At 39.8% G+C, this 11,891-nt stretch overlaps 4 protein-coding genes across 4 annotated transcripts; all 4 read right to left on the bottom strand.

The window, feature by feature from the left end:
• Positions 1-1,010: 1,010 nt before the first annotated feature.
• LOC120448796 (putative odorant receptor 65c) lies at positions 1,011-2,602 on the bottom strand. Its single transcript, XM_039630986.1, has 5 exons — positions 2,439-2,602; positions 2,203-2,374; positions 1,625-2,145; positions 1,208-1,571; positions 1,011-1,148 (listed from the first exon to the last, which is right to left on the bottom strand). The coding sequence occupies exons 1-5, from the start codon at positions 2,558-2,560 to the stop codon at positions 1,095-1,097; spliced, it is 1,233 nt and encodes a 410-aa protein (XP_039486920.1). The 5' UTR covers positions 2,561-2,602; the 3' UTR covers positions 1,011-1,094.
• Positions 2,603-3,097: 495 nt separating this feature from the next.
• On the bottom strand, positions 3,098-4,547 carry LOC120448906 (putative odorant receptor 65c). The gene is made up of 5 exons (XM_039631129.2): positions 4,426-4,547; positions 4,198-4,369; positions 3,620-4,140; positions 3,204-3,567; positions 3,098-3,151 (listed from the first exon to the last, which is right to left on the bottom strand). The coding sequence occupies exons 1-5, from the start codon at positions 4,545-4,547 to the stop codon at positions 3,098-3,100; spliced, it is 1,233 nt and encodes a 410-aa protein (XP_039487063.2).
• Positions 4,548-5,212: 665 nt separating this feature from the next.
• Positions 5,213-6,734, bottom strand: LOC120448934 (putative odorant receptor 65b). The gene is made up of 5 exons (XM_039631170.1): positions 6,613-6,734; positions 6,388-6,559; positions 5,805-6,325; positions 5,376-5,739; positions 5,213-5,320 (listed from the first exon to the last, which is right to left on the bottom strand). The coding sequence occupies exons 1-5, from the start codon at positions 6,732-6,734 to the stop codon at positions 5,267-5,269; spliced, it is 1,233 nt and encodes a 410-aa protein (XP_039487104.1). The 3' UTR covers positions 5,213-5,266.
• A 3,406-nt stretch (positions 6,735-10,140) lies between these two features.
• On the bottom strand, positions 10,141-11,891 carry LOC120449094 (odorant receptor 65a). Its single transcript, XM_039631401.1, has 6 exons — positions 11,746-11,891; positions 11,506-11,680; positions 11,278-11,449; positions 10,697-11,220; positions 10,282-10,645; positions 10,141-10,226 (listed from the first exon to the last, which is right to left on the bottom strand). Exons 2-6 carry the CDS (start codon positions 11,643-11,645, stop codon positions 10,173-10,175), a joined length of 1,254 nt encoding a protein of 417 aa, XP_039487335.1. The 5' UTR covers positions 11,646-11,680; positions 11,746-11,891; the 3' UTR covers positions 10,141-10,172.

Below are 11,891 nucleotides of genomic sequence, written 5' to 3'. Positions count from 1 at the left end.
CGTGGTAGTAATAACAAACCCATGACAAGCATATCAAACGTAAGCTCAACAAGCCAACAGCCAACAAAAGTACTTAAAACAATCAAACATTGCAGCAACTTAAATGTAAATGTAAATGCAAACATAAACAAAAACTCGCGCCATTGTATATTAATTGTAAATATTTTTTTCGATCCGCTCCAATTAGCAATTAACAGCAGGAGCGTGCAACAGAAAGTTTCTTCAACAACATCATACTCGTATATTGCATTACTTCAATTCGATAGAGAATATGTACGAAAACAAACAAAACATTCCTCTTCAAAGCAAACGCAAAGTTCAAGTTTTCATTTAACAATTATAATTTACGACAACACACAACCAAAGACTAGTCATTTAAGTCACAACGTCGATATGTACAAACAAGTTAAACGAGAGATAAAATATGATTAAGCCAGTTAATTAATTCGATTTACGGATGCTTCATTCGAATGCATTCGATTCGCATTTATTAGTTTTACGAGATGAAAGAACAACTGCAATACTGTATTTTAAATATTTATTCATTAAACGCACTTTTGTCCACTCCCCCTTCTATCCCACACAATAACAATAATCGTAATTAGCATTTATAATTAAAAACTCAAACATCAAGTAAATAATAAATAATGAAAACAAAAACAAAAACAAAAAAGAAAGACGAGAGCGAAATATGCGCAAAAAATTACTACGAGCAACTCAAAATGTTCCAATGTTTAGATTAGCCAACTAATTACATGGAAATGTAAACAAATCAAATACTTCATAGTTTTCATAACAAATTCATTAAATTGTGCAGAAATAATTTAGGCACACAAAATACGAAAAGAAAATAAAAACCAACAAATTAAACAAAATCATATTACAATCTATTTGTTTTGCTTTATCGCTGGTCACGCCTAATTTTCAGCAGAGTATCCGACTTGACCCTTGACCCCCACTGATTGCATAACACCTGGATATAATTCTTTCTTTTATAGGGTTAATATTCTGGCCTGTCGACAGAACTGTGAGCTTAAGGGTTTATATGGTGAAAATGCCAAAAGCTTCTTAAATTTGTTGTGTCTGGATTGGATTCAATTTAATGTCTTTAGCATAAATGTCAGGATTAAATAGCATTGGTTAAGTATCTGAAAAGCCAAAACATAAGAAATTACAATACATATATGAAATGCCTTTAGAACCTTACAGCGCTGTAGTTTATAAAATTGAAGGGCGGAAAGGGGCTGGCTCTCATGATCAGAGGCTCCTGGCCACGCCTAATAATTAAGCAGAGGTCTCTATAAATATCCTTGGATCCTTTGGTGGGTTCATAAGCCTCATAAGCCGCTTCCGATATTTTTAATGACTTCTGGGACAACAGGTCTCCAAAAAACGACCACATGGACAGATGCCCTAAGGCGAGCAGCATTAGGATTGCAAACTGGACGACCACCTTGGGTTCCTTTCGCGCTTCCATGACCTCTAAAACCGATAGTGATACCAGGAATAAGTTAACCCCCATTTGCATTATGAGGGTACCATGAAAAACGTTATTGATCCGATCTAAAATGCTGAAAAATTAGGAAAGATTTAAGCAAATTTACTTTGATGATTCCAGGCTTACTTAACAATCTTCTGATGAAACATGATCAAGCGATTTGTCTCCAATCTCAACTCTTCATATCCATGGCACCTCCGATGAAGGTTGCGCAGTTCGAGGCATAGAACTTCGATGGCAAATGTTAATTCCACGTAAATACTCACAGATAGTCCCTCGATGCACACGAGCCAAGTCAAGGTATAAACTGCACACCAGCTCTGAAATAAATATATTATGGCATGGCTGATGGGGTGAATCGACTTATCATGCCATTGAAACGGAAAGGCAGCATGTAAAGGAAGGATCTGCTGATGGATCCACATGGGTGATGTAATGAGTAGCAATAGAAAAATGCACAGAAAACCCATCCACGATGAAATTACAACAAATGCCAACAGGAAGTACCAGCGTTTGCCAGTTCTATAATCCACTGCACCAGGACCTTTTTGTGCCCAAGGATGTAACCTGTCCAGGGTTTCAACAACCTCGTCAAGTCCATCGCCATACCATTGAAAATAGAATATTTTAAAAGCTATAAAAAAAAGCTGAAAACAGAACTATAGTAAGTATTCGAAGAGTTTCTAATATACGACTTCTCGAACCCCTAAAATGAATGCAAGATCCCGACCTATCTGAACCCTGTCCCCTATTGATTCGGTAACGCCATAGCACATTGTTGAAAAACAAATGGACACTTGAATGTTAACCAAAGTGTGCCATGTGGAACGAAAGGGCAGTTCGCGTTCCTTCGAGGTTGTATATAAGAACATAGCTCTGCAAAAGGTTATTTGAACTTATATAAATCAGGAGGAATTACACACTATTAGGAATTACTGACTTCATCTGCTCCCTCCAATAGTAAACACCGGAGTGTCGGAACTCCATCGTAGGATCTCGAAAATGCTTCCAGCCGTCGATATAAAACTTGAGGAAACGATACAAATTGCCACAAACGTTCATTTCAAATCGAACTCTGCTTTGTGAGTGATACTATAACGCAAAGAGACCCTATTTAAATATACTTATACTTATCAGATAAGTATACATAAAAAAAGGTTATTATATTTAATATATTATATTTCTCCTGTGTGGTAATAAGCAAAAATTATGGCCATTCAAAGCAATTACCAAGCGAAAACTTAACATCTGCTTTGTGAGGCTCTAATCCCCATTAGAAATGTACTAAGAAATTTTTATATAATAATAATACTTCTCATACCTTTAGAACTTCCAGCTCATTCCACTCTTGTTTCCTATTTACAAGAGTAAATGGGCACTGAAACTCGCAAATAATATGATAGTAAAATTTTGGAAAAGTATGCGTGATGAAGATTTGAATATCGTTCTCTAATAACAACAACGACAGAAAGTTAATTAGCTAAAGAGTATCGGAAGAAATTACAGCCCGGATTAAAGGTCTACGCCTTCATATAAGCAGGTTACAGAATTTATAACAGTATTTATAAATAAGTATTCAAAATTTTTCCGTTTTAGGATTTAGTCTAATGTATTTAACAAAAATGTCAAGATGACATAGCATTGATTAAGTATCTGGAAAAATATTATGCTAGAAATTACAATAAATAAAGTATTTCAAACTTACAGCGCTGTAGTTTATAAAATTAAAGGGCGGGAAGGGGCTGGCTCTCATGTTCAGAGGCTTCTGTCCACACCTAATAATTAAGCAGAGGTCTCTATAAACATCCTTGGATCCTTTGGTGGGGTCGTAAGCCTCATAAGCCGCTTCCGATATTTTTAATGACTTCTGGGACAACAGGTCTCCAAAAAACGACCACATGGAAAGATGCCCCAGGGCGAGCAGCATTAGGATTGCAAACTGGACCACAACCTTGGGATCCTTTCGAGCCTCCATGGCCTCTAAGACCGAAAGGGATACCAAGAAAAAGTTTACTCCCATTTGCATTATGAGGGTTCCATGAAATACATTGTTAGTACGATCCAAAAGGCTGCAAAAATTAAGTCAGAATGCAAATTTGCTTTTATGATGCCAAGGCTTACTCAATAATCTTCTGATGAAACTTGACCAAGCGATTCGTCTCCAATCTCAACTCTTCATATCCATGGCACCTCCGATGAAGGTTGCGCAGTTCGAGGCATAGAACTTCGATGGCAAATGTTAATTCCACGTAAATACTCACAGATAGTCCCTCGATGCACACGAGCCAAGTCAACGTATAAACTACACACCAGCTCTGAAATAAATATATTATGGCATGGCTGATGGGGTGAATCGACTTATCATGCCATTGAAAAGGAAAGGCAGCATGTAAAGGAAGGATTTGCTGATGGATCCATATGGGTGATGTAATGAGTAGCAATAGAAAAATGCACAGAAAAACCATCCAGGATGAAGCTAAAACAAATGCCAACAGGAAGTACCAGCGTTTGCCAGTTCTATAATCCACTGCTCCAGGACCTTTTTGTGCCCAAGGATGTAATCTGTCCAGGGTTTCAACAACTTCATCAAGTCCATCGCCATACCATTGAAAATAGTATATTTTAAAAGTAATAAAAAAAAACTGAAAACAGAACTATAGTAAGTATTCGAAGAGTTTCTAATATACGACTTCTCGAACCCCTAAAATGAATGCAAGTTCTCGACCTATTTGAACCTTGTCCCCAAACGATTCGGTAACGCCATAGCACATTGTTGAGAAACAAATGGACACTTGAATGTTAACCAAAGTGTGCCATGTGGAACGAAAGGGCAGTTCGCGTTCCTTCGAGGTTGTATATAAGAACATAGCTCTGTAAAGGATTTTTTGATATTATAATAGCCAAGAGGAATTACACATTACACTGACTTCATCTGCTCCCTCCAATAGTAAACAGCAGAGTGGCGGGACTCCACTGAAGGATCTCGAAAATGATTCCAGCCGTCGATAAAAAACTGGAGATAACGATGCAAATTTCCACCAAACTTCATTTCAAATCGAACTCTGTTCTGTGAGTGACTCTATAACGCAAAAAGACCTTTATTAAATATAATCAGATAGGTACACATCAAAAAAAGGTGTTATATTTTAGATGCAATTAATGACAAAAAGTGCAATTTGAGTATTTATTCCCATGTTCTATATATTTTTCCTGTGTAAGTAATAAGCAAATATTATGACCACTTAAAATATTAAAGCGATGAAAGCAATATATCCAGTAATAGGTAATACAAAAATTATGACCATTCAAAGCAATTACCAAGCGAAAACTTAACATCTGCTTTATCAGGCTCCAAAACCCATTAAAAATTTAAAGACGAATTATGTTATTAATACTTCTCATACCTTTAGAACTACAAGGGTAAATAGGCAACTCATGAATAATTTGAAAGTAATAATTGCAAAGAAATTACGTGATTAAGTCTCGAAAAGCATTCTTTTAGAACTAGAGTCAAGTATAGACATATATATCTAAGAAATGACAGGAATATGCTAACGAAAGCTCAAAAGTCTAGAAAATATAAAGTGTCGGAAAAGATTATAACACAGTAAAGAATTCACTCTATCTTATAAACCATTCTGCATAAACGAAAACCCAATAAAGCAGGTTATAGAATTTATTACAGTTTAATATGTATGTGACACAATAAGCAAAATCAAATATTTTCCATTAATTATTAATTAAATTCATCGATCATCATTTTTGGTTTTAGTCTAATGTCTTTAACAAAAATGTCAGGATTCCATAGCATTGGTTAAGTATCTGAAAAACCAATGGGTAAGAAATTACTATATATTTAATGATTTAAAAATCTTACAGCGCTGTAGTTTATTAAATTAAAGGACGGAAAGGGGCTGGCTCTCATGATCAGAGGTTCCTGGCCACGCCTAATTATTAGGCAGAGGTCTCTATAAACATCTGTGGATCCTTTGGTGGGATCGTAAGCGTCATAAGCTGCATCCGATATTTTCAATGATTCCTGGGATAACATATCTCCAATGAAGGACCACATGGACAGATGTCCCAGGGCGAGCATCATGAGGATTGCAAACTGGACCACCACCTTGGGATCCTTTCGAGCCTCCATGGCCTCTAAAACCGATATGGACACCAAGGAAAAGTTAACCCCCATTTGCATTATGAGGGTACCATGAAAAACGTTGTTGGTCCGATCTAAAATTCTATTCAAAGGTTTTTAGGTGCAAAAGGAAAAGGAAAATTGGATGTTCCTAGCTTAAATACTTACTCCACAATCTTCTGATGAAGCTTGACCAAGCGATTCGTCTCCATTCGCAGCTCTGTCAGGCCATCCTTGAATCGGTGAATATGTCGTAATTCCAGGCATAAAACCTCAATGGCAAAAGTTATTTCCGCATAAATACAAACAGATAGCCCCTCAATGCACAAAAGCCAAGTCAGAGCATACGCTGAAAAATAGCTCTGATACACATAGATTATAAAGTGGCCAATGGGGTGAAGCGATCTTTCGTGCCATTGGAAAGGAAAGGCCGCATGAAAGGGAAGGTTCTGCTGATGGACCCACATCGGTGATGTAATGAGTAACAATATAAAAACACACAAGAAGAACGACCATGAAGAGGCCAAAAAGAAAGCCATCACGAAGTACCAACGTTTGCCAGCTCTATAGTCCACTGCACCAGGACCTATCTGTGCCCAAGGATGAAATTCATCCAGTTCATTGATCACCTGGTCAAGGTCATCGCCATACCAGTGAAAATAGAAAACCTTAAACACAATAAAAAATGCCTGCAGTAAGCAAAAGAAATATATAAGTTACTTATGATTGAAACATTGTAATATTTTCTTACGCCAAGGATGAAAGCAAAATCTCGTCCCATTTCAACATGATCCCCTACCGATTCCATAAATCCATAGCACATTGAAGTGAGAAAAACGAAAAGTTGAATATTTACTATAGTGTGCCATGTAGATCGGTAGGGCAACTGGCGTTCCTCTGTGGTTGTAAACAATGCCATTGCCCTGCAAAAAACATTTATGGATTTTAACTGAACAAATATATTCTGTCTTCAGACTTCATCTGCTCCCGCCAATAGTAAATTGATGAGTGGCTGGACTCCAACTTTGGATTTTGATAAATCCTCCAGCCGATCTTAAAAAACTTTAGAAAACGGTAGATACTGCCTCGTAAATCCATTTCCAAACACTTCTGGTTTCTAAGTGCTGTGAGTGCTCAATGTGATTCGTGTTATATATTGCAACTGGAGGTCACTGGAAGAAATATCCTTTCTTTTTATAATAATTATATATATGCAAATTGTATTTTATAAGTGTTTCCTGCGTGATAATAGGCTAAATGTATCACCGTTTATAGTAATTACCAGGCGAGAACTTAGCATCTGCTTTGCCAGGCGCTAATCGCTTTTATATTACAACATATGTAAATAGTTCATGCATGTTTTCTGATAATTTACTTCGCGCAACTGAACATCAATAATCGAGCAGTATATAAAAATGAAAAACGATTTAATTTCGATTTCGATGGAGATCTGCCCAAGCCGAAAAAGTGAAAGTTGGCATTGTTATAAAATAATTTTTTGTTTTTCCCTTCACCACAGCGATGAAAGCAGCATCTGCAGAGCTGGAAATATTTAGGTTGCCCGGTCAAGAAGGAATATTTATGCCATTTATGACACGAAAGGCCCTCCGAACGTGCTGTCCGCAGATTGCAGCATTTTTGCATATTTGCAGCACGAAGCCGGCGAAACGAAATGAAATGCAAAAAAATCGTCTCGGAGCAGATAAAGCCAGGCTTAGACGCAAGGCAAGTTCAGTTCAATGGAGTGGAGTGGAATGGAATGGAGTGAAGTGGAGTGTTTTTTGGACGGAGGGCGCAGCTCGGCGCAATCGAAAGCGAAAGATTTGGGGTCCGATATGAACATATGGTCATATGGTCATATGGATCGGAGCATTCAGTACGCGGTCCTCAATCCGTGGGTGGCGGCGGTGGGTGAATGGGGCATTTGCATATTGGAACGATTGAACTGCTCCTCGGACAACAGAAACCAACAAGATCGTCTGACAAAAAGTGAGATCCGTGGGGCTTTCCTCCATCCACGAGGCATCGAAAATGTCATGCGGTTTTATGACTTCATTAGCGACAGCCGCCACCAGAAGCCACAAGGAATTTAATGGAACTCCTACTGGCTTCACACAAACAAATTTGAGGGACATTTTCGTGCCTTGATGAGAGGCAAATGAGCCGTGGAACCGGAGGGGTAAAACTAATCAGAGGAGCTGCTACGCTACGACCAGGACCAGGGGACCAGGACCAGTTCCAATCTGGAGGCCATGTCACGAGTCCATGGCAACGATTCAGCGGCGATGATGATGTGCATATGGGGCTGCCTAATAATGAAGTCGTGCATGGCATTTGTCCTGCTTGGTTCAACTTCGATGATTAAGTGGCCCGGCCACCGAATCCGGACCGACTGTCTTGACACCTTTTCGCTGTTAGTTTTTTTTTTTGTTGTTTCGCGGGAATTGGCGCATGTCAGCAAATTGGGAGTACGAAACTGTTAACTGGGTCGCTTATTGTCGTCGATTTACAATGTCACACGATTTTGGCCACTCGATTGGGATCTTAAGTTTTGCCTAACAGCAGCAGAAAAAAAAGCATGTCATGGTAATTAAGATGTAGTGCCAGATGGAATGTCATAAAAATACTAATAAGAATCAGTTTGAAGCAATGTTTTAAGAACCTCTTGAAGAAACATTTTTAAATACCTTTTCCAAGTGTACTTGACTGCATTTGAACCCATTTAAGTCCTGCGTCGTAACTCAGATTTATACTGCTGCACGGCTTGCGAGTGCGTCTCAGAAGTTTCACTTTGAGGCGCTTGGGCTCTCAATAACCAACTTTGCCGCTGCCCCTTTGACAAGATGCCACAATGAGCGATATTGTGCGGAGATAATAAACCATACAAATAACTGAGCTGGTACCGAAGCTCCCACTGACATCCCTGACTTCTGCCGACGATAATGTCGTCGTCGTCTTGGCCCGGCTCGTTGAATGTCGACAGGCGAATCATCAGCCTATCGACGTTGCACTTTTGCCTTCTAAAGTGCATCTTATGCCGTGCCCCACTTCCCTGGCCACCGCTGGTTTGCCGGTGTATCTAACCAGCTCCTAAGCCCGGGCGCATGCATCATCATTATCATCAACGTAGCCAGCTGCATGCAAGCGAAAATCCAACTACTGCGCATGAATGAATCACGTCGCCGTCCAAGTCCACCGAGATCGCTGTTCAGATGCAAAACTTGCAACTTGGCAACTGCATCTCATGCCAATCGTCTAGCGAAAGTCGCGACAAAACTCTCTCAATCCCCCAGTACCCAATCCCCAATCCCCAAAACCCCCAACCCCTTTGCATTCCCGATCCCCTGGTTTTTAGCTCCATCGATGCAGTCGGTCCTGTGTAGCCATAATGATGAATTAGGCTGCTGTCATGTCATGACAAAGGCGCTGCATGCAATTTAGATGGAAAACGGCCAAGAAGTGGGATCTTCAGGGGCTCACGGGGAGCAGACGGAGAAGTCGTCTAAGTAAATAAACACAAGCGAAATGCAATTGCAATAACGAATATTCAAATGTAAGTAGGAAGTGGCTTTTGAATGAGCCACAACGAGAAAAAGAAACTGCTGTCTGACAAATCGCTTGCTGTTCAACTTTGTCGCCGGACTGTGGGGTCTATTTTGTTTACATGATAAAAAATAAGGAAAAAACTTTTAGCATACAAAATTACTCTTACTAGTAATATTATTTAAATACTCTTTTTGCTACTAAATAAATGGAAAGACATAAATATATTTTTGCCAAAGAAAAGTGTTTTGAATACTTATGTACTTGCCCACTGTTTTTAGCTGTGCCCCCAAAATCCAGGCTAAATTTTGCTAAGCTTTTCACTTTTCGTGGCCAAAATCAACAGGTTTTTGCTCGTGCACATGCAAATGTTAGTGCATCGGATATTGTTTATTGGCCGAATTCGTTGGCGTTTGCTAATTAATTTGGGCTCCTTGTCGTTGGCAATTAGTGCGGCCCAGGAAGATGACATGTTTTATGCCATGTTGTCGTGGCAAATGAAGTTATTCGCCTCGTCCATGCTGCCAGAATGTCAGGATCGTAGCCCCACAGACCCTCAGACGTTTGGCCCCATCGCTGCGAAGGTTAATTGCCAACAATAAGATTCAATCAAGCTAATGACGGTGCAGTCAAACGCCAGCCAGCGACCAGCAGCCAACATCCATCGTTTTGAAAGAAAACCAGCCTTCAGCTTCCAGTTTCCAGAGCTCCCCCCACACAATTGCAATTTATGAGCCCAATCTTGGAGCGGTTGGGAAACAGTATTCCAAGTTGCATCGGGTGCAGTGGCGACCTTTTGGGGTTGCATGCATAAAATGCAGGCTCCTTGCCGAACTTTCTTTAAGTGGCCCCAAAATGGTCGATATCATTCTCAGACATGAGACTGATTTAATAAAGTTTTATGTGCATTAATGCATTTAGCGCTTTGTCCTAATTATGTTACTGTTAGTAATGATGGGGTGTTCTTATGAGATATTAAACTAGAAAAAATATCTACTCCAAGGTGTTTGCTAATATGGTCAGTATGGAATAGCACTGCTTTAGAATCTGCAAAAGCAAAGGGTTCAATTAAGTGCCGAAAACAGCTCAGAATATTGCTTACAAACATGTTGTTCTCCAAATTGAAAGGTGGAAATGGAGCTGCCCTCATGATTAATGGCTTTTGAGCTCTTTGAATGAAGAAACAAAATTGTCGGTGAATGGTCTTGGATCCAACATTCGGGTCATAGGCTTCGTACACAGCCAAAGCCACTTGTTTCGATTCCTCTGAAAACATATCCCCGAATTTCGACCAGAACGAGAGGTGTCCCAGAGTCATTAGCAGGATAACCATATACTCGGCGGCCACTTGAGGATCCCTTTTGGCAGCCAGCACTTCAAAAAGTGACAATGAGACGAGCAGAAAGTTAATCAACATTTGCATGATAAAAGCGCCATTGAAAATTTGGTTGCAGCGATCTGAAAGTCTGTTAATAAAGATATATATAGTAGTGCATAGCTTAAGGATAGATACCCACAGGATGATTTGCTGATGGAAATTGGTCATTCGACAAAGCTCCCTGAATAGCATTTCCTCATCGCCCAGGCAAAGTTCCTGCAGATTTCTTAGTTCGATGCACAAAACCCTTAGAGCAGAAGTTAGCTCGTAAAATATAGACACACCCATATTCTCCACAACACCCAGCCAAATCAGGAAGTACAGCATGGTGGTGCTTTGGGATACATAGATAATAACATGGGCAATCGGGTGCTTTGCTGGATCGTGAAGTTGAAAGGGCCAGGCGACGTGAAAGGGTAATATCTGCGATTCAATCCAAAAAGGTGTGGAAATTTTGATCAGCATAAAAATGATTAGACTGGTAAACCAAGAAATGACCACGGCCATAAACAATAGGAAACGCAAACGCTTGTTCTCTTGCACTTCCTTCCATCCAGGACCTTTTATACTCCAATGATATATGTCCTCGAGGTCATCGATTATGACATCGATTTCATCAGCATATTGAGCAAGGAACACCAGTCTGAAGCAAATAAATATGGCCTGGGGATTTAAAATGGTTATGATATAAGGTGGTCAAGGATAACGTTTTCTTCGAACCGTTATTATGAAGACCAGATCTCGACCCAGATTGACAGTATCACCTATGTGTTCACGGGCACCATAAACCAGAGATGCCATGGACGTGAGTAGTTGAATCAAAGCAAAATATTGCCAGGCCACAAACCTGGGCAGACGACGTGCCTCCGAGTTCCTAAAAAAACCTAAAGCTCTGTAAAAAAATATGTTTCTTATATGCAAACTCTGTAAATTCTTTTAAAATCATACTTTAGCTGTTCGCGCGTCCAGTAGGCGATGATGTGTCGGGATTTTGTCTGGGGAGCCTTGAAAACAGCCCAACTTTCGAGAAACGGCCCAAACAATCGATCCCAATTAGCATTTTTCCGCTCACTCTGCAGCTCGGTCATCTTTCAATTCCGATCCAATACAAATAGTAGATGACCTGAAATGTGGAACCGTTTTATACGCATACGAGGTGTGGAATTACTGAATAAATAACGAACTTACTGCTCATTATGGCAAATGGCTAGCCGAGAACTTTGCAGCTGCCACGGCCTGGGAAATGGGAAATGAGGAATGGGGAATGGGAAATTGGGAAATTGGGAACGGAAAATGGGAAAACTCATATTTGCAACTGCAATTATTGGCGAATA

The sequence above is a fragment of the Drosophila santomea genome, chromosome 3L, assembly GCF_016746245.2.
Source record: "Drosophila santomea strain STO CAGO 1482 chromosome 3L, Prin_Dsan_1.1, whole genome shotgun sequence".
Lineage (NCBI taxonomy): Eukaryota > Metazoa > Arthropoda > Insecta > Diptera > Drosophilidae > Drosophila > Drosophila santomea.
This window is presented reverse-complemented; position numbering and strand designations above follow the sequence as displayed.